At 46.1% G+C, this 26,924-nt stretch overlaps 1 protein-coding gene across 2 annotated transcripts in view; it reads left to right on the forward strand.

Moving 5' to 3' along the window:
• LOC146811999 (uncharacterized) overlaps positions 1–24,319 on the forward strand; it is a 364,821-nt gene extending 340,502 nt beyond the window's left edge. For both annotated transcript variants that reach the window (XM_085614549.1, XM_085614550.1), the window contains 2 exons: positions 23,168–23,314; positions 24,085–24,319. In XM_085614549.1, coding sequence (XP_085470675.1) covers positions 23,168–23,299 — 132 coding nt within the window. In that variant the 3' untranslated portion in view covers positions 23,300–23,314; positions 24,085–24,319. The remainder of the gene's footprint in view (positions 1–23,167; positions 23,315–24,084) is intronic.
• Positions 24,320–26,924: the final 2,605 nt, after the last annotated feature.

A 26,924-nucleotide genomic window follows, 5' to 3' on the forward strand; every position in this document is an offset into this window, starting at 1 on the left:
GCTGTTCCACAAAACACCGCTTTACCGCTTCACACGGTGTCAGGAGCCGCTGTATCAGCGGCGGGGTGCCTCGCGACCCGAGCAGGGCCGCTACATATTCCAATCGCCATTTACTCTCCAATTGAGGCACCACACATCAGCGTTTTTCAACCTTTATTCCTCAGGGGTGGCAGGGAAAACGGCAACTTCATCTCGCAATTGTAGAGACCAAACGCGTTTCAGGCTTCTTCAGCCCTTGTTCACTGGTGTCATCAGGAGGGAGAGTTTCACAGTTTCGCGCCATGTTTGCAGCGCTAAATATTCAATTGCGGCCGTAGTGGGCGTGGCTACATTGCACTCTGGTCTTGGTAGTTCGTATTGCAAATGATGTGCCTCAATATCTCCTTTCAAACTTGTAATCCTATAGTAGGTATGCTGACAATGAAATCATCGTGTCCTCGCCAGTGTTCACCTTGAGATCGGTCTCGCTGTTCCACAAAACACCGCTTTTCCGCTTCACACGGTGTCAGGAGCCACTGTATCAATTGGAGAGTAAATGGCGATTGGAACATATATATATATATGGGGGGGGGTAAAACATTCATGCCACCTTTTATTGGTAGATTTTTTTTTTTTTTTTTAACTTTTACATTGTATTAGTTTTACAGTTTTAATGTCTATTACAAATGTTTGATTAAAAACTGCAGGTTTGCCGAGAGCAGACTTACTGGATTTGCCAATGTTTGCCTTCGTCTTGGTGTCTCCATAAACATTTGTTGTTTTGTCGAATGTCACGAGTGCTTGTTTTCTATGGTGACAACATGGGGAATCAGTTGTTTGAAATAAGGAATCTGCAGTTTTCTGCTGTAAATATTTAAAACAATCTTTTGATACACAAACAACATGCAGGCCTCCCAGGCTGTGTAATGAATGTGTACGTATTTTCCTGTAAGAGTAAGTTGGGTTTCTTTTGCTGGCTGCTCATCACAGGATTATGACACAGGGCCCATCTGTGGAAATACTGACCCAGAAGGCTTTACTATAGGTCCTGGCACTGGTTCCCAGCTTGTCCAGAGATAGAATGACGTGTCATATCTGCAGTATTCTGTTCCATCACTATCTGGAATTTGAAGTGACGTTTATCGGATCTGCCTAACTGCCAACGCCCGTTGTTGCAGATAAACCATGAGCATGTTCTGCTTGCAGCCTGCGAGAAGCTGCACACAGGCTCTGCTTTGTGCACACCTGCAGCTGCACGCCCTTTCATTCTTACAGAAAGAACATTTTGATATTTTCTCCCTCTACATTTGAGCAGCCTCGTCCCACCTTTTGCTTTAAAGAATACACATTTTTAAACCTGGCTCCAAATGACTTTAGTTTGTGTCACACATTTTACTGTCAATTATTTAAGATATACAGAGAGCGGCTGTTGGCTGTGCAGTGAGGAGTATTTTTCTTTGACTTCATGCTATTGGCTATTTGGTATATCATCCCACCACCAATGGAATGTATGCACAAGGGACTATTTTAGATCTAAATTGTCCACTCAACCACCAGACTTTTTGTCACATTTTTTTTTTTATCGTAAACATGAAATACCACTATCACTAGCAATACTGCCTCCACCAGTACAGATACCATCAATACTACAACCAGTACTAAAACCAATACAAATACACTAATATGACCGCCACCAATATCTCCACCGCCTCGATGAACTACACCATCACTGTTACCACACATCACCTATACACCATCACCAATATCACCATCAACAATATTTACACCCTACCACCAGTATCACTACCAATATGTTACCAGCTCCACCACGACCAATAATAATACTGCCACCACCAATACCACACCAGCACCAATAACACCATACCAGTTAAATCACAACACCCCACAACCATCAGCAACACTACCAATATCACACCACCACCTGCCATGACAGATGCCACCACCACAAATACCACTAACTCTGACAGCTGTGTTACCACTAATACCAGGTTGGTGGATAAGTGGACTAAGACATCCAGCTCCGAGATTGTGTTTGACCTAATGGTCACAGGTTCGAATCCCAGCAGCTCCACTCAGCCTTTCGTCCTTCCGACATCAATAAAATGAATAACATTGAGTTGATAACAACAAACATCTGTTATTTCAGAGCCAGAAGGTCCAAGACTTGCGCGAACGTTTACTTTACAAACTCACGTTATGTGAATTCCAACACAATAAGTATCAATGCTACCACTACCCTAAAACAAAACCCACCAACAGCCCATTCTCCCATTGTCACACCACCGCCAGTACCACTAATGATGCTACCAACACTACTGGTGTAACCACCACCAATATCTCCACTACCACCACTACCATGTCAATAGGTCTGGCTTTAATGTTTTATTGCATGAAAATGTATTCCTGTGTTTGCAGTGCATGCGCTGTCACTTTAAATCCAGACCAGACCTATTGGCTTGGCTCATGCTTGTTTTTTGTAAATTCCTCCATCCAATCCAGTATCATGGCCGCAACTCTAAAAGTAGTTCACCACTACGTTGTGGTTTCATGTGAATCCCTCCATCACACGAAGAGATTGTGCTGCCAGCCGAGAAATAAAGAGTGCTGCTCAAGGGTATTCACTCTCTCTCACTCTCTCTCTCTCTCTCTCTCTCTCTCTCTCTCTCACTCACAGTAAAATCAGCGCAACTCCCCTAAAGTCCTGAACAGCGTGCTGCATTAATTTCTGGGGGCCAGCACATTTTTGTTTAATCAGACATTTACTGAGTACAAGAGAGAACAAGCATTGGCATAGTCAATAGGTCTCGCCTTTGGGACCATATAAGTGTTTAGTCATGCAACAGTTGCTGTTGTTGCAACAAGGATAATGTGCTGCATAAATAAATACTTGTAAAGCCCCAAAAGCGAGACCTATTGGCTATGCCAATGCTTGTTATTTTATTGTTACTGCCACAGTGGGGGAATGCATGTAGTCAAAGGCATCTCACAAGTAGGGACTACACCTTTCCAATAAAAACCTGGCCATTTCTTTTTGTTTACAGAGTCTGCAAGAGCACTTTTTGTTAAGAATATATTGTTACTCAATTTTCATTTTTGTTGTAATTTAGTTGTTAATGTTGGTTTCCCAGAGCTATGACATACTGCTTTGTTGGAATCTTTTAAACCTGAATAACTTCTTTTCTATGGGGGCATTAATTTTTAAGCGTTGAATCCAATTTTAACTGTTTTGCAAATGTAGCCTCAAAATCAGTCCTCAGCTGTTGAAGCGCCTGTTCTTCCACATACAAACTGCCGCCACATTTTATGGTGGTGTTCAGTGTCTTATAGACAATCCAGTTTAAGGACGGTGGGGGCATTCTGTGTGGGATTTACAGCTTGGAGTTCATACCCTGACTAATAACCCAATAATTTGGAAAGCTGTAGGATAACTCATCCGTATCAAAGTTTGGAATTTGGAGAGTGAGAAACTTGACAGCTTCTGCAATTATATGAGCTAAAATCAGAATAATTTCTCTCATTGTTGACCTCTGTTAAGGTTAGTTATTTTTTAACTTCAGTCACACTTTGTTGATGATAATTGCTCAGAAGTGACCAAAAGCATGTGTGAGCACTGTTAAAAAGTTCTACAAAACCAGAAAATATTTTGTGCAGCAGGTATAGACATGTGGCACATTCTTCATTTAAACAAGTTTGATTACTTTCAGTTATGAGCAGCACGTTTCATGTTGCTGATATCTGTCGCCAGCAAGGCTTGCATTTTGTAAATTAGACTAAATATTTTCCTAGGCTGCAGATGTGAACCTGAATCCATGTTTTTGTAGTTTACCACAGTGGTGACCATCTTGCTATTGATGCTTGAACTCCTGTTCAGCTTTGCAGTTTTCTAGTGCAGGGGCTACAGCGTCTGGAGCTGTCAAGAGTGCCTGTAACAGGTGGGAGACCAGGAGACTATTTCTATGGCACACTGCATAAGAGTGCATGGTTTTGCCGATTCAATGCAGGAAGTGTATGGAGGGGACAGTCTTCCCAACTGTGACACAGAGAGGAGAGAAGGTCCCACCCCCACCTGACACAGTGGAAAGAGGAAAGGATGGCAAACCGAACAGAACACAGGTGAGCAGGGTATGGTCCTGAGAGAGGGCAGAGGAAATGGGCAGAAGGAGGACTCTATCGGGTCTGGACAGTAGGAAAGATGCTGTAAATGAGCCCTTTGAATCCCCCTACTGACTTCGACTGCCAGGTTAAGAGAATCCCTGACATAGGTATTGGATTTCACACGTGAAGCTGCTTTCATAAGGTATACAAGTTTAGTAATTTCCTTAGGGCAAGAAGGCAGCACTCCACATTCCTACCCACTGGTACTAAAAGCACTGTTCACATGATGTTTGTAGTCAAATGTGATTGTTACTCTGGTTTACGCCTGCTAACAATGAATAAAATAAGACCCATAATTTTGGTGTCTCTAAAGTGAAGATTTTTTTTGTGTTGTGCTGTCTGTAGTGATGACTGTTACAACACACATTGTCCATGAACATGATGTATAGGCATCCCAAACTTTGCTGAGCGATTACACGATCCGTAGTAAATGCAGATTTTCAGAAGTAAGAAAGGAGCACCTACTAGGACGATTCATACTGTGTTCTCCAATTGAAACTCAGGAATTGTGTTCTGCAGCATCTCCAGACAGCCAATGGTGCAACAGGTATGCTAGAGGATGCTTGAAGACATTAAACAATAAAGGCAGTGTGGCACTCAACATGACAACATCTGGGTGGAGGATTATGTGGATCTGATGCAGTTTTGCTGATGATTTGCTGAGATGGAAGAGGTCCCCCTTTTAGAGGTGCATGTTCCCCCTGTGAAGGTAATCCTGAAAATTCTCTTGGGATGCTGGAACCCTGGACATGGATGACTTATGAGTGTGTAGCTTATGTATGTCAAGTAGAATGTGTGTGAAGTTTAAATGCTACATGAGGCTGTGGTCACTCAGGAATCCATTTTTATTTCCTGTACTGGCAAAGTGCATAAGGTAGGAGAGAGCCCAGACATCATTATGAATTGCAGGGTTCCTCTAATGCATTACTGAAGTCATTTGTGGTGGACCGGACTCTAAACATTGGAATGAAGGAGACAAAGGTCTTTTTGTAGTGTTGGGAAACCCTTTGCCCCCCTCCAGCTCCATTCTTCCCTGACAGTAATACCCACAGTAAGGTGAGGGGTATTGAATGGAGAAGCCTCTCCATCTTTTGTGCCTTAGTTTTGGGTTTCCTCTGACAGGAAACCTCACAGATAAGAAACCTCCCTGGTAGGAAACACCCAGCATAACCCTGCCTTCCTGCTGGCACTGAAACAAAGGCTATGGCTGTACGGAATACAACAAAGACAGGGACTGTCTGAAACAGGTCACAGAGCTGAGTTTGCCTGCTGACTTGCCATAAGTACAGGACAGAAACCACTAGCCAATGTGCCAGGCTTTCTCTGGAACCAGAATCTGAGGTCCCTCACCAGTGGAGAACGAGAAACTCTTCTGTGCTTCACAGTATGGAGTCTCTGACTGACAAATCCACTTTGCCAGATGCTGGGAACAGACTTGAAAGTTCTGCCACCTGCTAGGAGAACAACTGCATTGAGCCTACTTTGAAGGAAAGAGCTGAATGAGTGTTAAGGAGGGGTGCTGTAGGTGCCCTTGTACAAACGAGAAGATATCCAGAAAAGGAAGACTGCAAGGACTGTGGGCAGGAAGAACAGTCAGCAGCTGTGGCGGGCGGTAAGTTTTGGAGGGAGGGGGGCATATGGGACACACACACGCACGCATACACATAACTCTCTCAACCATGCATTCACACACGCGCACACAAACACATTAATTCACAACACTTTTTCCTAAACATTCATACATACACGTATGCACCAAACAATAATTTAAAAACAAAACACACTTACCTGCAGCCAGCTCTGCCTCGGCGGTTCCAGAAGGCTTGGGACTGCTGCCTTCCCTCATTGGCTGACCTAAGGTCAGCCAATGAGGGAAGGCAGCAGTCCCAACGTCATCTCAGAGTGGGATCGGGTCAGTTAGACTACTGACCCCACCCTGTGATGAAGTGTCACCGATTGACACTCGACCCTGGGCGCTTCAGGGCTTAAAACTGAAGCGCCCAGGTGCGAGGCAATCAGTGATGCTACCCCTCGTCACTGAGGGGAGGGCCTCAGGGACCTTTGCTGAGCTGAGGACGTCATGCCCACAGGAGCTGTGACATCCTCAGCCCAGCAAAGTTCAGTTCAGGCAGCCAGGAGCAAGCGCGAAATGCGCATGTCTGGCTCCTGGCTGCCAGAACTGAAAGTGAACAGTGTCTGTCAGTCTGACCTTTGTTCAGCCTGAGGGCACTGTTCGTGCGGGGCAAAAGGTGGAGGGGCATGGCCCCTCCGCCCAAATGGACTGGCTGTGCCTGGTCAGCCGCATGCTGCAGTCCAGGGACATATCAGCACTCCCAGGCTGTGTGGTGAAGTATTGAGGCACTGGTGACCCTGCGACTTGCCCAGAACCAGGAATGTTTGTGAAGGCTAAGCACTCAGAAAAAATGTCATCCAGTGATTTTCCACCCCTCACAACCCCTCCAATAAATTCAACATACCTGTAGCTGTAATTGGATTTATGTAGCACTTATTACCCCTGACGATGCATTGAGCGCTCTACGGCGAGTAGAATGCTACTCCGGAACCCAAACTTGGTGTTTATTGTTAGTTATTGTGATTAGTAATGTGCTCTCAAGAAATAGTGCATGCATTTACTCCATTAATTTTATTATGTATTAATAACAGTGCGGTGTGCTAATTAAAGGCGGCTATGTGGCTTCGGGTGAATGGTTGGTGAGATATATAGTAGGCTGGTAGAGATTATTTAATGTTAGATTACAGGGATAGGGTTTTAAAGAGGAGAGGTTGTGATCAATGAAATGAGGTATCAGCCAATTTCAGAATTACAGTAAGAAGGATTGAGGCAGATGGGCATGAGACAGAGGAGGCTATTCTCAGAAATAGAAGGTATACAGAGGATGGAAGGCAAGAAGAGGGTGATTTATACCCTGTTTTATCACCTAATCCAGTCCAAGTGTATGTTGTGTGTGACTATTGTAGTATATCCAGTATGCTTGTATGCAAAGCAGTAATATAGGCCTATGTGTTCCATTTGGACGTCCCAAACATGTTCCTGTGCACAAGTCGGGGTGAAGTTATTTTCCCAACAGTTGAAGTGTCTCAGGATGCTAAAGGGAGGCTTGGTGTTTAGAATATCTGACAACGTTTGTCAGTCTTATAACAAGAAACCAAAGCACCTTGAGAAAGTTGGCAATAAATCCAGATTTCTTACTGCAATCAATGGTTACTTTGACCCCCATTTGGATCACCACTGTGATGCGAGGTGAGATCTTTGCTTTGTTTGACTGTTGGGTTCCTGCTTGGGTTTGAGCAATATCTCCCACTAAAGAACCCCGGCCATCATAGGATTCCGGCGAAGCAGAGCCTCTTCACCAACCAGAGTTCCATGACAGCCTTCCTTCAGAGTCACAAGTTTGTGCACCAGAAAACAAAGCTTTCTTGGCCAATTCAGTGCACAATCACTGAGTGGGACAGCCTTGAGCTGTGTGAATGATAACCACTATAAGCAGCATGGATCTCACCCCAGCTTGCAAACAGCAGACCCGGCCTGCAGAGGACTGCGAAGACGGAAACAAGGTGCAGTGTAAAGGTGAGGCATTTCAACAAGAACTTTGGAACACATCACTCTAAATCACTATCAATTGGGAAGGGTCGACAGGGAACCACTAGGCGTCAACAGAATACAACCCATCAGCCTTTCCCTCCTGCAAGTGCACCAAATACATTGATGCCACTGCCTTTTAAATAGCATAAGTCAGTACTGGCTGCATCCTGCTTGTTGAAAACAATGTCTTACTAATTGCATGTTATATTAATTCCCTCTAACATTTATGTACAGTATTGAAGTGTGTGTTGAGAATAAAGTGATGGACAATTATTGATCACACACATACACACATGGGTTCAAGTGCTCAAGGGATGGACTTGGTTAATCATTTTGTTTTCAACAGAAAGGTAAAGCCCCAAGACATCAGTTCTAAAAGCCTGTCATTAATGAAGTTGGAGCCTGTAACCTCTGATTGTCGGGGAATTCCTAAAAAAATCCTGAAATCGCAATTAAAAACTGATCAGTTTTTCTGCTTTTTTGCCACAGATGTAGCACCTTTGTAACTGGAATTTAATCCATTCACCACCCCAAAGATCATTCTGTGGGCCCTACTTCTACTAGCACAACTTTTAACTAAAAGGCTTCAGTCTGTGGCCAGGCTTTATACTGTGTATATTCAACCCACACGTCAATGCAGTTCTGAGTTACTCCTGGTGTCTTGGTGTACATCCTGCATTCTCACACCTTGCTCCTGATTCTCATCACTCACCCTTCACTTTTACGCTCACCCTGCACTCACACCGATCACACTGCTCACCATGCTCTCACACAAATTCACCCTCCTCCTACCCTGCACCCACTTGAGCACACCACTCACCCTGCACACACATGACACACCACTGACTTGTCACTTTCACTGCTCACCCTACACTCACAGTCATCAGACTGAACTCACATTTACCATACACTCACACCATTCTTCCTCCGCTTACCCTAACCTCACACAATCACACAATGCTCACCTTGTACTCACACCAACCACAATCCACTCGTCCCTCGCGGTGAACTCACACCGTTCTCTCTCCACTTACCCTTTAGTCACATCAGCACACTGCTCACCCTGCACTCACATGATCACACTGCTCTCACACCTCTCACCATGCACTCACTCTTTTCACCCTGCACTTACACAAGCACACCACTCACCCTGCACTCATGTGCCACTTTACTCACCTGTCACTCTCACTGCTCACTTTGCAGTCTCATTCAAGCAAGCACATTTCTCACCATGCATTAATTTCTCTCACTCTGCACTTTCACCTGCACCCAAACTCATTAGTCACATCACTCACCCTGCAGTCACTCCTCTAACCCTACTCTCCCACTGTCACATCGCTCACTGTGCATTCACATAGGCACTCCTGTCACTCACACAGCTCACACTTCACTCGCATCTTCACGCACGTCTTCACTCACATGGACACAACACTCACCCTGCACTCATATCACACAAACAAGCACAGCACTCACCCTGGAGTCATACGACTTACCCTTCACTTCCTCCTTTCACCTTGCACTTACACGGACAAACTTCTCAGCCTGCATTCATACAGACACCCTGTTCATTCTGCTTGCACACAGGGACAAGAGTCTGCCGGTACTCATAGGAACACACCACTCACTCTGCACTAACTGCTCTCACCATGCACTCACCAGTCACTCTCACAAATCACCCTTCATTCTTGCCAATCACCCTGCACCACACACAGGCACACTACTCATCCTGCATTTACACCGCTCACACCACCTTGCACTTGCTCCTCTCATTCTGCTTGCGCTCTTCTCACCTGACACTTACATGGGCCTTCCTCTCACATTGCATTTATACAGATCACCCGACACATTTTTCACCCTACACTTGCATCACTCATGCTGCATTCCCTCACACTATTCACCATCATCCGGCACTTACATGAGCACACCTCTTACTGAGCACACATACAAATTGCTCAACTCTCATGAATCTACACATATTTCTACAATGGCACCCATAAAAATACCTGTTCTTTCCATGATACTAGATGCATACTTAATTCCATCTGCAACAACCGGGCTGGTGCAAGAAGGGAGAGTGGACTGAGAATGTGGTATGGCGCGAGGAGGGAGACTAGGGCGGAGGCTTTGGGGTATGGTGGTGGATTGAAGAACATGTGACAGATTCAGCAATTCCTGGCTTTCCATTCACCACAATGTTTCATCCCGAGACATATAGTTTTCTTTTACATTGCAAGTAGGATCTCAAAAACCCCAAAATGTAATGTGTTACTGGATGAAATCCATGGTTGCCGAAGAAGTCAAGCATTTCATAAGGTACGTTGGATGCTGAGATACTACATGTTAGAATGTGGATTAGTTCATTTCCAATACTGTAACTGCTTGATCCACACTTGAACCCAAATATAAGCCCCATACAGCTATTTTAAGGAAGTGCATTTTCCATTCACATCATACTTGTAACAAACATTGACAAGGCAATATATATTTATTTTGAATAACGTACAGAGAATCTGTTTTTATTAAGTTTCACTAAAAGGCAGGTAAAGCAGCAGGCCAAGTTTTTTGACACAATAAAAGCAAATTTACTAATGAAAGTGTGAGTGGCAGTGTGTGTGTGTGTGACAGAGTACAAAAGTACGAAAGAGTGCAAGAGATGTAGTGAAAATGTGTGTGTATGTTTGGTATGCGTGAAAGTGTGGTGCTGGTCTGCCATACTGGAGGTTAATCTTTCCTTATGGCCTAGGGCACTAACAGCTTATGGATGGGAGGTATTACCTATGGTAATCTGCAGGCCCTGACATGCTTCAATGAAGACACCATCATTGGCTGTGGGGTATCGAAATGTCTAACTAAGAAATACGCTAACCCAGTCATATCTAGCGGCAGGGATACAGATCACACGTCACCACGCCTAGCCGAAGGCCCTGACATGATGCACGTAATTCTTAGCAAATGGGGTGGATCTATAGCAAAATGTTGGAACTGATATTTGAGGTAACTTTTGTCATAAGATTTCCTGTAATCATTTTATCGGGGGTGTCAATGGCAAAATTCTAAACCTTGTGTATCGGAGGGAATTTTTAGAGGCACCCATGACTGTGGCTGCAGTATCCATGGTAAATTTCTGGCACTGTCATATTGAATGTACTCCTTGACATATGGGGATCAACCATGAAAAATGAGGACCTTAGTCTAGTGGATGCTATTTCTGACTTGAGACATTTAAAAATAAAAATCAGATTTACTCCTTGGAAAAGCCAGGCTTCCCTGGTGCACCATGAAAATACTGGAATATTTCATGAATGCCCCATAAAGGTCTGCTGCATTTTAGAAATGTGATCCCCAAATTTTTTAAAAACTCTCATGGGAGAAGTCTACTCTCCCTTAAATCATCTACAAGAATTCTGTTAAATAGTTTTGCTTACTGGAATTTGTGGGAAGCATAACACCCCACTACTTACATCGATCTTTTCCCTCATACAATGGCAATGAGGTTAGCTCTGGCCCCAGTTTTGGAAATGCTTGTCCTGCCCCATTGCTGGGAGCAGTACTGGCTTTAGGGCGTTACAACCGGTGCAGCCGCACCTGGCGTTGACTTAGTTGTAAAGTCTGTTGATTGAAAACAAAGCGAGGAAAAAAAAAGAGGCCAAGCAAGTAGAAGGCACATGTCTCAGTAAGAAAAGCAGCAAGATAATATCATTGACCAAGCTGTACATTGAAACATCAATAGAAAATCAACCCACCAGATGCAGAGGTCGGACTGTGTAGAAATAGCAATCCCATCCCTACAAAATATAGAAGACTGGGGCAATATAAAGTTTGGTACCCTCCCAGGCCACAAACAGCGTAGCAGTAGTCCCAGTTCCAAGTGAAAATATATGGGGGGAACTTGGGTACAAGATCCATTCCAGAGTCCGGTCATCCTGTGGAGAAGTGCCGCAGCGCCACAGCAGGACATGCAATAGAGACATATTAAGCTTAGGCTTATCAACGATGAGACCTTCACATCATGGAGAAGAAATACCTTGCACTGTGAAAATACTAGACAGCTATCCCCATTTTTATATGAACAATAACACACAATAAAGAAAAGAAAGAAAAAGGAATCTTTAAGAGATGAAAACACATAAGAAATAACAATCAGATGGAACTTCCCTTCCAGGGGGGGGAAGTAGATGCCGGATGCACTGTAGGGAGCTAGGGCCTAGGTTGGGGGCCTTAAGGGGATAAAAAGACCTGCCTGCAGTTTCAAGTGGGTCGTTCCAGGAATTCCGGTTTCTGACCCTGAGAGAAAAGCTCCAAGGGATCTTCGAACAGCTGTAGTGCGTGTAGTTTGGGGGGTACCAGTCGGGAGTGCTCAGTCTTGGTGAGGTGGCATATAAGTGGCTGCAAATGCACTTAAATCGTGTGTCCGTGTGGTTAATACGGGCTGTAAGCAATTCTAAGGCTAGGACATCCCACAACCGAAGAAACCAAGTGGCAATGGGGGGAGGGTGGGGCCTCTTCCAACATAAGGCAATGGACTGTCTAGCCACTCTTAGTAGATGGAGGATCAGATGCCATTCCGCGTTAGTCATGGTTTTCAACGTGCTGGGTATAATGCCCAAAATCGCCAATGACGGGGCTGAAGGAACCGGGAAACCTACCACTTATTTAATGTGACTGAGGATCTCCTTCCAAAATAGCGTGAGACCAGGCAGGACCACCAAATGTGCAGAAAGTCCCCTCTATAGCTCTGCCACCTCTAGCAGAGCGAGGGGGAGTTTGGGAACATCTGATGGAAGCAAGTAGGGGTGTAGTACCATTGTGTCATCAGTTTGTACGCTGATTTGCGCTACTGTGTACTGCGGTACACCTTAGGGATGTCCCTCCACAGGCGGGTCCATCCCTCAGGGGGGATGTCCTCATCCAGGTCTGAGGCCCAACGCATCTGATAGCCATGGGGTGTGGGTTGTTGAGAGTGTTGTAAACCAGAATAGGTTTTAGAAATCAGACTCTTTGACTCTTCAAATTTACGAACCAAAGATTCAAAGGGGGTGAGTTGTCAAGTAGCCTCCTGGACATATGTCGGGGAGCTAAGCCAGTGCCGCAACTGATACACGCGCCCCTTCCAAGAGGTGAAAGGTTTGTCTGCATTGTTCAAACGTACAGAAGGCGGTGCTCTAAAAAAAAGTCCTGAATAGTTCGCCGCCCCTCTACTGTCCATGCATCAAAAGCCTGAGGTTGTAAGGCAGGGGGGAACATAGGGTTACGCGTTAGAGGTGTGTTGGAGAAGGAAACGTTGTTAGGCCCCGGGGTACTGCCAGTCTATCCCAGATCTCCAAGACCGTTCTTGTAGGGGTAGCTATGTAAGCGCTGCGGGGGCGAGCCCCACGCGGGAGCCAAGCTAGATCCCACAAGGCTCTACAGGACACTGCCCGGTCCAATTGGAACCAATGCTTCTTGCTCTCACGAACTATCCATTCTGATATAAACCGTAGATGACAGGTCCAATAGTATTCCAACAGACTGGGGCAGGCAAGACCACCCCGGTTTCTGGGAAGCATAAGGATCTTATTAGAAAAGCGAGGACGAGATTTCCCGCATATAAATTTGGTAAAGTCCCGTTGCAGGGCCAGGATATCCGCTTGTGGTATGGGGGTGGGAAGGGTTTGAAAAAGAGAGAATTTTAGGGAGAAGAGACATTTTAATGGCGTTGATTCGTCCTAACCAGGCAAGGGGAAGGCCTTTCCATCTACGCATTTCCTCTCGTATGGATTTCCTATACCTGGTCCAGTTAGACGAAGTCCAAGACGAGAGTGTAGGAGTCAGATCTAGGCCCAGGTATCAAATCGGCACATCGGTCCACTGCACCGGGATCGATACCCGCAGTTCCTGGACTTCCGAGGCCGAAAGTGTAAGATTCAGGGCGTGAGATTTAGCAAGATTGTTCCGATCGCCGGAGGAGTCTTCGAAGTACCTCAGGAGCATCGCTACAGCAGGAAGGAAGGTCGGTGGAGAGGATAGGGATAAGAGGAGATCATCAGCGAAGAGAGAGGCTTTATGCTCATAGCCACCCATGGGAATACCCCGTATATCCTGATCTCGACGTATAGCAATAGCCAGGGGCTCCACTATGAGTGCAAATAGTAAGGGGGAGAGCGGGCACCCATGTCTAGTGCCGCGGTGGATAGGAATAGGGGGCGTAAGATGGCCATTAAAACGAATGCAAGTGGTGGGTATCGCATGTGGAGCCATCAGTTTAGAGATCATCTCAGGTCCCAGACCAACTTTCTGGAGGACCGCCCTGAAAAAGCCCCAGTCCAAGCGATCGAATGCCTTTTCTGCGTCAAGGGACACCAGACAGGCAGGGATATTTCTGAATCGGGATTTTCTCCACTAGATGGGCTTTCTGGTGGATATTGTCCGCACCTTGACGGTGACGAATAAACCCCACTTGATCGGGGTCAACGAGACCCGGAAGATGAGGTTCCAAGCGTTTCACCAGGATTTTCATATATATCTTGGCATCAGTGTTTAACAGGGCAATAGGGCGAAAGGAAGCGGGCAGGGTCAGATCCTTTCCTGGCTTAGGGATAAGCACTACTTCCGCCCCGTTCATTGTGGAGGAGAGACCCGAGCGATCAGTGAAGCTATTAGAGATGAAGCATATGGTCCCGAAGTTGCGGGTAAAAGATCCAATAGAAAGTAACCGGCAGTCCGTCAGGTCCCAGGATTTTGCTTCAGCGCTTTGGCTATTTCATCGTGAGTAATAGGGTCGTCAAACAATTTTGTGAAATAGGGGTTTATGGGGTCAGAAGGGAAAGAGTTGAGAAAAGGCGTGACAGTATCGGGTGAACAAGGAGCATGTGTGTACAGATCCCTATAAAAGGTCTCTAATTCAAGGATTTTGTCCGCCTCCAAGATGGCCCAGGGACCATCCTGTCGCTTAAGCTTAGCAATGGGGGCTCGGGTAGTCTGAGCTCGAAGTTGTCGTGCTAGACACGCTCCAACGTTATCCTCCCCATATAGAATTTCTGTTTGAGAGTGACTAAAAGCCGCTCTGCTTTGTTGGTACGCTGCAAGCGCAATTGGCCACGGAGTTCGGCAAGAAGCCACTTGTTGCAAAGGGACGGATGCACATGGTCTTTACGTTCTAAGGCTTTAAAATCCCTAGAAAGGGTGGACTAAACCAGGTGCACCTCCCTAGTCCGGGCGATTGATATGGATGTGATGACCCCCCGATTAGTGTCTTTGAAGGCGTCCCCTCGAACGTCTTCAGGGGTATCAGAAAGGGAATTGGCGAGAAAGAAGGCCTCAGTCTTCTTACGAATGTCTGCCACATCCACAGGGTCTCGAATAGGGGTGGCCGGAATTTGCGCAAAGCTCCGCGAAATGGTAAAAAATCTCTGCGAACACGCGGAATTGCTTGTTCGCGATGCTTTTTTCCGGTTCGCGATCGCTGTTTGCGTGCTCTGGGGGAAATATCTCGCGAACACGCATTTTGAGAATGCGAACAAGCAAAACATTCCGCGAAGATGCGGAACGCAGAATTTTGGGCAATTTCGCGTTCTCCGCGGAACGCAAAATTACTCAAATTCCGCAAACGGAACGGAATTTACTGCCCAGGCCTAGTCTCGAAGGGCCTGGGGGGACAGTCTCCATCGAGGTAGGGGTTCTCTACGTGTGTCAGGGGGTTGGAGTGCAAGCAGGACATGTGCATAATTCGATATAGATATGTCGGAGATTTCTGCGCTACACAACATGTGAACCAAGGGGAGCGACAGGAAGAAATAATCTATACAAGAATACGAGTGATGCACATGCGAAAAGAAGGAGTAATCCCGAGAGTCTGGGTGCAAGTGTCTCCAAGCGTCAACTAAACCGAAGTCAGTGATGGCATTCCGTAGTGTTGCTGACATCACCCCAGCTGTATGATGGGCTTGCTCAGTGCGGTCCCTATCAGGGTTCCAAACTAAATTAAAGTCACCCCCAAGGACAATAAGAGTGGTAAGTGACTGCAGAAGGACCCCAAGGTGCAGGCGAAGAAATGCGTCTTGATTCTGGGTAGGTGCATATATGTTAACAAACATGTGTACCTTGAGATTCCTCCTCCCATCGTCTGCCGTACTCTTGGGGGCTGCTGCTCGCCAGCCTGGCTTGAAAAAAAATGGCCACCTTGCCCGTTTTAGAAGAGGAGCACCCCCAATATTGAATGGGGTATCTGGGGTGGGACATTAGGCGGGTGTCAGTGGAAATCAAGTGGGTCTCCTGAAGGAAAACCAAGTCAGGATCCTGCTGAAGCAAATATCTCCATACCTGACGGCGCTTATTAGGGGAGTTCAGGCCTTTCACATTGAGAGAGAGAAATTTAACAGGATTCGTCATAGTACAAAAAGGGGAATGCGTCGCACATCATCCGCCCAGCAGTATCTTGAACCCCCCTGCGTCCCCAAATGCCACCCACCGCAGCAAAAGGGTGAGAAAGACAGCCCGATCTCCAATCTAGCAGAGCACATTGTAGCAGGTCCCAGAAAGGCAACCCCAGAGAATTGAGGCAGCACAGCCCCCAAGATCAGCGCATCTTAGGGAAGAAAGCATTCAGCAATAAGGGAAAAAGAAGAAAATGAAAAAAAGACAAAAACAGATGACCAACTGGGCCAAACAAGTTCAGACTCTAACGGGAATACTCCCAGAGTCACTCATGTGAGCCATTCCGGAAGAGTCACTTTCCATGGCAGTATAGAATACACAATGTTCATTCCGGAGACCGGGCCATTCCAAGAAGATCGATCATATGGGTGGTAGGGACACCTTCTGCAGGGCCAACCAGTGTGACAGGGAGGAGCAATCATAGCCCTCCAACCCGTGCGGTGGGCTACTCCATGGATCATGTGTCATTGGGGGCAAGCCTTATCGCAGGAAGCCAGGCAAGCCTACCAGTCAGAATTAGATGTAAGGGGTTCCAGCATTATATCGTAGGCTAGCAGTACCAGTAAGGTGTCACTCAGCATGAGTTTGCGACTGCGCTGGAGAAGAAGAGCCACTTAGTGAACGGATATGGCCTATGATGTCTTGCTTGGCTTGTGAGGATTTGAGCTCCTGTAGATGGTGTTTGGATCTAGGAGGGAGAACAGTGGACCACTCCGGGCGAAGAAGTCCAGGCCGGTGGTCCCGCGAGGAAGAAAGTTCACCTCCATCAGGCTCTATAGTAAGATGCAGGAGCTGTTGTCCCTCTCTCAATGAACGGAGAATCCGTTGCTTTCCCTCCCAAATAAACATCAGCGCGACAGGGTGGCCCCACTGGTACTTAATATTAAGGTCTCTTAGTTTATCTGTAACAGGTTTGAACTCTTTCCTCTGTCTGAGCGTGGCGGGCACCAGGTCCTGAAAGATTTGAATCGTTAGACCATTATAGGACACCGATTTGATCCCCTGCACCTTTTTCAAAATGGCTTCCTTGTCTGTAAAAAAAGTTAAAAAGTGGACCCTCGTGAGAATGTCCGGGCTGAAGTCAGAGCGGTTGCAAGGGCCCGGGACCCGATGTGCCCTATCAAGCATAGGCGGGGAGGCGTCCTCATTCTCCCAGATGGCATGAAGGAGGTCCACTGTATATGCTAGGATGTCCTTCCCCTCCGTCGCCAGCAGAAACCCTGTAATGCATAGGTGTCAAGAATTCCTGTCATACGAGGGGAGGAAAACGGTAACCAGCGAAAACGGACTACATCTCCCAGGATGCTTAGCGGTTGAGAGGTTATGTAAACAGGAGAGCTGTTACATAACTCAAGGGAAACACGCCCTTATGTAAACAGGAGAGCTGTTACATAACTCAAGGGAAACACGCCCTTATGTAAACAGGAGAGCTGTTACATAACTCAAGGGAAACACGCCCTTATGTAAACAGGAGAGCTGTTACATAACTCAAGGAAAACACGCCCTATAAAGGGAGGAACCGGGAGGTACAAGGCTGTCGGATATTGTGTTTACACCGACGTACCTGCTTCGTGAAGAGCAGTGTTCCGGAGTGGTGCTCCAGTAAGGCAAGAACGGAGGTAGGTCGAGTCGTTACTCCCTGGGCCGTGTCTTGCCCCATCGTCACCTGTGAAGGACCCGGAAGCTCTACCGGTCAACCATTGAGCTTCGCTTTTTGACTCGGCTGAGTCCAAGCGCAGTGGCGCTTTTGCTGGTTGGAGTCGTAACTCCCAGCCCGACCAGAGACACAGGGACTGCCAGCTGTAACGCACACCAGGAGGTGTTTGCCGCGTTACAGACTCGGAAGTCCACAGGATCGATCGAGCGGCTGCTCTCGGTTCAGTCTTCTTGCTTGTGATTGGGGTATCGGTGACGCATCACCAGGAGGTGACTCCGCGTCCCGGTGCAGTCTGAGGAAGAGGTTGAGCGGCTGCTCCCTTCAGGTAGAGACCCCGGCTGGGTGTTTCCCTGACTCCTCGATTCTCCCCAACACTCTTCGTGCCCCTCACAGCCTACCGATTGGCATTGTCGGCCATTTCATTTCTGCCCTCTGTTGGCATACGCCGGGATCGGCGTATATGCAGAGGACGGTTAGGACCATCCGTGCTGTGGGCTGGTAACGTACTTAGCCTGGAGGATTCCAGTGACTATAACTTTTGTTTGTTCTTTGTATTTTATTTGCCTTCATTAAAAGAACTAACCCTTCACAAGTGGTTGCGTCCTCATTGTCGTGTCTGTTAAACGATCCTGAGACGTTCAGGGCGTTACAATAGGTTGTTCCGCCTGCTGCGGTTTTCCAGGTCCTCTTGTTTCAGTTGTAGGGTAATGTTCTGATCTTCAAGGTCCATCATCCTTTTCCAGAGGCTTTCGAGGTCCTCTGTCCTGGTGTCCATGGTGCGTTCAAGATGGTCGACTCTGCCCCTAATCTCCGTGACCTCCCTGCGTATGTCTTGGAGACCGGCTTTGAAGTCCTGTCGAAGTGAGCCAATCTCCTCTTTGATTTCTCACAGAAAGGATGTCTTGAATGCTTGAGTGATCAGCACTTCTGAGGCGGGTTTCCCAGCTGACGCTAGTGAAGAGTTAGGGTCCTCTTGCCTTTTAGAGGATGTCTTTTACCACATCGTCGTGACCGATTTGTCACGCGTAGTCGCAGCATCAGAGTCTTTATTAGCCGTATTTTTGGGCAGCATGTCAGCGATTGTTATGGGTGACGGGGGCCCGGCAAAGGAGGAAGGGCAGTCCTGTTGGACAGGGCCGCGGAGCAACAGGAGACGAGGGCCCAGTGCCGTCCGTTATGGGCGTTCCGTCCGCTGCGAGGCACAGTCAAAAAAGCTCCAGATAGCTCGCTGACTCGAAGGCTGGCGGGGTAATTGCAGTGAATACTGCCTCCGAGCTGGGAGGTGAACCTGGTCCCGGTCCCAAATGCGATGGTTTGTGAACCGGGGCTTCCAGCGATTACCCCTCCAGCCAATGGGAGTGCCAGGGCGCTCCAACAAGGGCTTCAGGCAGGGGATGTAAATGGGGGCCAAGCGTCAGAGAGGAGAGGGCACTCTGCGTGCAAAAGTAGCCTCTCGGGCCCGAGGGAGACCCCCAGTCGGCAGTAAATAAGCGTTCTCCAGAGGGGGGAGGCAGTGCGACCGGCCCAGGGACAGCACACAATCACCTCCTAGTCCTCAGGGCCCTCGCAAGGAAAGCGTCCCTCTCCCACTCACTGTGATCCTCCCCGCTAGTGGCCGCCTTTGGGGATCAGGTAACCGGGCTCATCAAGCAGGGCCCTCTCACTGGCAGATCTGGTCAATGATCCCTCCCAAGAGATCCTGGCAACGCAAGGCAGGCACTCGCTCGGGGAATCTCCTCTGGGAGATCCCCCTCGCACCCGTCAGCCAGGCCCGGGGAATGCCCCACCAGGGTCAGGAGCACACCAGGCCGCAGGGAGGCCTCAGGGGGCCCAGCGCCGCAGAACAAAGGCCCCCAAGCCGACACAGCCCAGTCGAGCGCCGGCTGTGGCATTGTACAAATCTCAGAGTCCTCACGGGAGTCTGCAGAGCGGCACCCCACCAGGCCACCCGCCGGGCCGGGCAGCCGGGTCAGACAGCAGCAGCAGTGCCAGATTCTGAGTGGTCCCAGGCCGTGGCCAACAGCACAATATCTGCGGGGGCCCCGCACCAGCACAGGAGGGCCCCCCGGATCAGGAAGGTCACGCCCCGCGCACCGGGCCGAGGAGGAAGCCCAGCGCAGACGCCACCACCACAGACAAGATGGCGACCGAAAGGGTCTGCTCCACGGTCGCCAGAGATCGCTCTCACCCGGGGTGTAACGGGGCCGCTCCTTGGTCACCAAACTGAAGCCCCCACCTCTCAGTGGCAGACTAGTCACCCTGCCCCGGTGTGCGGACCCGCATCATGGAATTATAGCTATTGCAGGACACGGCGAAGCGGAGACCCGAAGAGGCACGTCTCACTCCATTTGTGCCTAAGCCACGCCCCCCCTGGCGTTGACTTTGGAAGAGGGCGCTGTGTTTAAAAATAATTTTGGGTTTAAAAGCATATGAACTTCCTTGTGCATCAGGCAATTTTCAGGCAACAATAAAAATATCAAGGTAACTATGGTTATTAATGTTCCTACTAGTGAGAGTTTGAAATTTTGTCTAGTGGAAGTTTTGGGTCATCATAAAGTAGCACGGAGGGTCAATGTGCCTGTTGCAAAGAACGTGTACCATAAAGATCACAGAACTGAGTTAACTATGAGTAGCACTAGAAAAAAATATACATGATTTTTCCACATTTGGTCTAATTACTTTGTGAATGCAAATAACAATAATGCATACTTGCAAACTGTGACTACATGCCTGCCTTTCTCAATATTTCCCTTCAAAACTACCCAATTGTATTCATTTAACGGGCGTACGGTCTCATGCAATGGGCGATTTCTGTAGGGTCACTGGAAAGTCCTCAAGGTTGTCCCTGTCCCTACCAGACATTTTGTGTCTCCTACGCCCCTGTTTGAAAGAATGTAAACGTCTGTCAAGCAGGCTATTGTACAGAGATTCTGTATCTAGTGTATTCACGAAGACATTGATTAATCACGATCTCAGGAAAGATGCTACTTTCCTACCTTCTCCACTTAACGTGATCTGAACTGCAATTCTCAACTAAGGTACATCTTTCAGTTAGTACTTTTTTTCGAGAGCCAGTTGTTGAAGATTTTCCAGAGGGTATTCGTAAAGTTTTTCCACCCGTTAGATGACTGCATCCACCTTTATAATCCTTTTGTGGTATCCATAGGATTCTCAGGGTCAATACAATGCCCGAAAGGTTCCATCTGTATGCACCATTAGCTCTAAAGACTCTAATGTGCAGAGTTTCGATATGGACAGGTGATTGAAAGGGTTAGAGGAAGGGAACAGTGAGGAAATGACCTGCAACAACAAGGAGAAATGTTAAAGTCGGTATCCTGTACACCCGTCCTTAACTTCCTTCTTACTCTGCCCCCTTACTAATCACCTTGGAGTAGTGAATTATTGGATACTTGCCAGAGGTGGGTGGTCTAACATAAAGCAGGGTAAAGTTATGTGCCAGGAAAGAACATAGCCCATCACATTAATTGATATAGGGAAATATTTGGTACATATAAGAAAACAATCAAAAGGCAAAGGGCATACCATAGTGCTAGTGTTCTTGGACTAAAATTGATTCACAGCAGTGGTTCACCGTGCTGGAAGAAGCAGTGATTTACTAATAATAACGTGGTGCCACAGATAAGTCGTGCTGATGCTAGGGAGCCAGCTCCTGGTACTTAATTGTCTTGCAGCCAACTGAAGCAACTCAAGAATTGTCTCCACTCCTATTCTAATATCTGGATTAACTCTACCACAGTCAAATGGTACAATTTTTTTTTTTTATAAAATGGGATGCCAAATGTCTCTGAGTTATTAACATTCACAGTTGTATGCATTTTCAACTACAGAATGACTCCCAAACTTCCTCTTCACTAAAATCGAGGTTTCATCAGAATTAGTTAAACATTCATGAACAAAATGTGGTGAGGTAATGCACCTACCGATGTATTGGGAAATGTCTTCCTCAGGGTGTGCCACCTGTAGCAACCACAGAGCTCCAAATTGACCTGTAAGGGGTGTCAGGTCTCCTTAGCTGGGACTGAGCAAGACATATACATGCGCCTCTCAGGCATCTTGAATACTGAGCAATGAGATTTGGGAATGGCTGCTTTATATCAAGATACAAGCAACATGGAACCGGAACTGAATTGAAGTTCTCCTCCTTTAGGGTACATTTTGCTGCTATGGCTGCATTCAGGAAACGTTCTTCACAAACCTCTTTCTTCAGGGTTCCCTTCAGGGCATTAACAACTCCTTCTGTCAATTAGAAGACCTTCTCGACTTTGGGGACACAATATAGTCCATTCAAAACTCATCTGTCCCCCATTCAAGCCAATACATGACTTAAGTTGTACTTGTAATTGTAGATCCAAGTTGTCATTTGTGAACTGTGAGCGTTTGTACAGTTGTAACCACTCCAAAACAGTCCATATCAAGATGGATTGTCTCTCACATAGAATTTTGTTACCAGAAAATAAAAAAGTCCTTACTGGGCAGACCCAAGATCATTCTAAACAGTAAAGCTGCTTCTACAGACCTTTTGAGGAACAGTCTAAGATCCTTAAAGCCACCACTTAGAGGTCAGTCCTCGTTTTCACAAAACACTACTGTCTTGATTCAGGTTCCACAGCCGATGCCCAGTTGGGGCAAGCCTCTTTAATGAGTCCTCTGGTTAAAGTCTGATATGGGCATGCTGTTCCCCTCAGTGCTTGTGATTATCAGTGGAGATCCCCGAGGGAAAGGGAGTAATTATATGGCAGTAATCCTAATTGGTCTTCAGGGGAATTTGAAGGCCTCCCTCGTCTTCGAAGAAAGAGAATAGGCACTGATTACACATAGGACAGACCCCCAAGGCTCTGCTCACAAAGTACTGAAGCAACAGCCATTGACAGTGCATGATCTGATACTGATGGAATGTGCTTCGTAAAGTAGTAATGGCAGCTTTACGCCTCTGTAGAATGCAGCCTATCTAGCTACATTGTCCAGCTTTTTCTCTTATTTTTTTAATTTAAAAAAAGATTTGAAACTTTTCTTAATGTGGTGACTTTGTAATATTAACATTGGCTTCATTTATAAATGCAAAAAGCAAAAATTGGCCAATATAGCCTGCAATAGTGTGGTAAAAAATGTTTTGGTTTAAAAAAAAAAAAAGCCTTTTCTAGAAGAAAAGGATAGTCTAGATATACTTTATCAAAAGTGCTACAAGATCCTGCTGGTCAGGAGGGACAATTCAGAGTTTATGATTTTAATGGAGTGCCCCTTGAAGGAGAACTAGGATTACTGTTTGGGTCTGTATTTTATTGTTTCTAATTGTGACAAGTTTATTTTTATCCTGACAGAGTACGGGCTGCCTGTTGGACCTGCCTGGGGGAGTCTACAGCACAGATGTTACGTCAGTAGGACCTTTTGGCCCCCTCATTGCTGTCACGTCCCGCTCACGTGTATACCTGTTGCAGAGGCCTACCAAGTGATTTGCTATGTGACTGGTGAGATGTTCTCTACTGTCCTTTGCATTAGTGACGCTGAGCTTCCAAGGGTTGACTTGTTTGTGCTTTGGATTAGACTCACAACCGACCATTGGTATATTGAATGACACTACAGCCATCAAGCCAATATAAGATATGCTACTGCCCTTTGTGCTATGGTACTGTCTGAGAATTTTGCATGCATCATTTGCCTGACTCTCCAGAGTTTGTAAGTAAGGTTTTACTCAGGGAATCATTTTGCTTTAGATCCACTGAATCATTGACGTTGTGTGGGTTCCATCAATTGCACTTCCCTTGATCACAGAGTGCTTGCCAGTAGTGGAAGTGTTCTGGTATAATAGCAGTGGATTACTTGCTAGTAGTGGAAGACTTCTGGTATAATAGTGGTGCATTACTATATCTGTCCATTCTTGGACTCAACAAAAATAATTATTTGATAGACCCTATTTGAAGGTCATGGTTACAGTGAACACAAAAATACTCCAAGAAGACCTCTAACCTGTTGTGGAGATTACATATACTGCTAAGGTATACTGAAGTCTGCATATGTATGTGTATTGATTAGCTCTTATGTACAGGGGCAGTGAGCATACATATAGAAACATGGAGGAGACATCTTACAGTTTTATAACAGCACCAAGAGGACCTCCAGAATCAGCAATACACATGACTTCTGGGTGCAGGGGTACATTTTTCCTATCTATGCTCTGCATTTATCACATCAATTTTTGTTGCTCTTTTTGTGACTTGCACTCTTGTTCTTCCTATAGATAGTGAAACCTTTGGCAGAAAGAAGCTTTCCTTGTTTATGGTGGCTCCTATGAAAAGAATACTTCTGGTGGGCTCTCAGAGACACTCATCGCGGCTCAGAAACAAATGGAGCATGGTTTTGGAGTTTTATTGTCGTTGAAGTTAATGGTTTTTAATTACCAATGAAGTGCTTTGGGTCTCAGAAAAGAAAGTTTAAGTGCCAAGTGTTGAATTTAATAAAGTTGCTCACGAAAACATTGGAGTGGACCTTGGCTCAACTTCACAATCAAGGAATCTCCTTCTAAAATCTAAGACTCATCTTCTAAAATCAAGGACTCTTTTTTCAGAATCTATGGTTTGTTAAACAAGATAATGATTTGAAGTAAAACATTTGGCAGAAATTAAGCGGACATAGGGCCACTTAGGAGACCTTATTTATAAACTTTCCTTTTGTGATTTTTTCTGTTTTTTTTTATATATAAACATAGACAGAACACAATCTGTTTCCCTGTCTGTATATATTTATAAAAGTTAAAACCAGCAGGTTTGATTTACTCCCATGCTGTCAATAAGTTTCAAAGTCACTGACTATGTGAATTGACAGCCTGGAGGGTAAAAACACCAAGGGATGACATAATATTTAGTCTGGCACTGTAACCAGTCCACTATGAACATCCCTTTCCTCCAAGAAGGAGGCATGCTCCAATTATGGGTTTGTAAATGAGGGTCGATTTAGAACTATATGATTAACCGAAATGTGGAATCTTTCCATTTGTTGTTTGTTTTAGATAATAGCTGCGAAAGGATGGCTCAGCAGTTACACAGAGGATTAAGTAGTACATTATTGACAAATAAATACATTTTTGAAATACCTTCTTACCCTGAGGAGCGCATTGGTGGGACAGAGGCTAAAGTGTAACAAAACAAGTAGTGAAACTGGTGGTGAGGCAGTGGGGGATGTGAAGTGGTGGGGGGGCAGTGGAGAATGCTGGGAGTGAGACAAAGCTGGGCAAAGCATATTACAGCCAAATTGCCTTACTATGAGCCTAAACGCCTAGCCGACAACTTCAGTGCAGCTTTGAGGCTTCTGCCCCACCAGTATTTCATCTGAGGATGGGTGGGGCACGTTTGCAGATGTAGTGTGTGAGCCAAAGTAACAGGGCAAAGAGTTCTGGGAGTAGAAAGGATAGTGTAGGAACAGAAGATGCACTAAGCAGAAACAGTGTTATGGGGCCAGGCATATTCAGGGGTTCCTGGGCAGTCAACATTTTTATTTTATTACCCATTTCTTCAAGGCAGCATAATGTCACACAGTGCTGAATGATATATTAAACTTTAACAGGGTCACACAAAAACAGTTGAAACATGTCTTAAGATTACACAAGGTAGCTAAATTGAGTCAGAGGAAGAGGTTTGCAGAGAGGGAGAGAGGTTAAGATAGAGAAATAGGGTAGGCAGGGACTAAATGGAGAGAAAATCCACTTTCCTAGGGGGAGGGGCACTTGGAAGGTGGGAAACTTGGGCAATTGCCCATTTTGCCTATTCCTTAAAATGCCTCTGTGCAAAAGAGGAGGAGCAGAGGGGACAGTATGTGAGATAAATGGGCAGCGATTGTGAGTAGAGGACAATGTAGGGGCAGAGACTGCAGCATTTGAGTAGGGGGTCAGAGTGTAGAAAGGGCAGTGTGTGAGCAGAGTGGAAGCAGACAAGGCAGTGTATGAGCAGAAGGGGCATGAGTAGAGTGGGCAGAGTTTGAGTAGAAGGGGCAGGTGAAAGTCTGTATGCAGCAAGATGGTGCAGAAGGGGCAAGGTCAGGAGAGAAGGAGCAGAGAGGGCAGTATACGGACGTAGCACTCGGCTGCATAGGGGGCAGCATGTGAGCAAAAGGGACAGAAGTAGAGGGCAGTATGTGAGCGGAAAGGTCAGAGAGCTGAGACGGCAGTGTGCATGTGATCGGGGCACAGACCAGTCAGGCTTAGCTCAGAGGCAATGTGTAAAGTATTTGTGCAACACTTCTAACGGTAACACAGTAAAAACACATCACAAAAGGATCCCAACCAGTTTATGCCAATTTATTGACACAACTTGAACTACCAACCAGCGCTTGGCAGCTCCACAGTCCCACTGCCACCCAGTGGAATTGATACATTCTCTGGGGGTATGGAGTTAGTCAGTGTGACAATACGAATTAGAAAACCAGTTGGGCTGCAACCCATACACAACCCACAGAGCAACACTGTCTAGGAAGTGTTTCTTGGTAAGGATCCGTCCCACAAGGTGAGTTCAGGACCAAATTGGAACACCAAACCCTGTTTTGTTAATAAATTACTTCCTCAATAACGGCACTAAAATACAGGACATGTATTTTAAAAAATGGTATTTTATACTTGTAACCTAATGTATAAAATATGAATGGTACCTGACAGAACATGAAAAGTAATGCAGAAATAAGTCATGGAAAACAAAAACAAGAAAAATTCTAACGTGGTTATTGAGGTGATTTCATCCTCCCATCCTCAAGCTATTTCTAAAAGCAACGCTATGTTATCACTGAAGCAATAAATAGCAAGCCTGTTCTCGAGTTTCAGAGATGTGTCACAAAGCATACCTGTATTTTCAATGTGAAATAGCAAACAAGCTATTTCCTATACTAACTTGTTCAAGGATAGAACGTAAGAGACGAATAGCTGACGACTTCTCTCCGATGCCACCTCTAAAAGTTGATGGTGGAAACTGGCATAACCTCTGTCTTGATAGACCCCCCATGGAGTCCCTCTTCAAAATATGCTCTGATACCTTGGTTGTTGTAGTATTTAAGTAGCTATCTTATTTTATATTTTGAAACCAATAAATGAACTAG

The sequence above is a fragment of the Triturus cristatus genome, chromosome 7 (assembly GCF_964204655.1).
Source record: "Triturus cristatus chromosome 7, aTriCri1.1, whole genome shotgun sequence".
Lineage (NCBI taxonomy): Eukaryota > Metazoa > Chordata > Amphibia > Caudata > Salamandridae > Triturus > Triturus cristatus.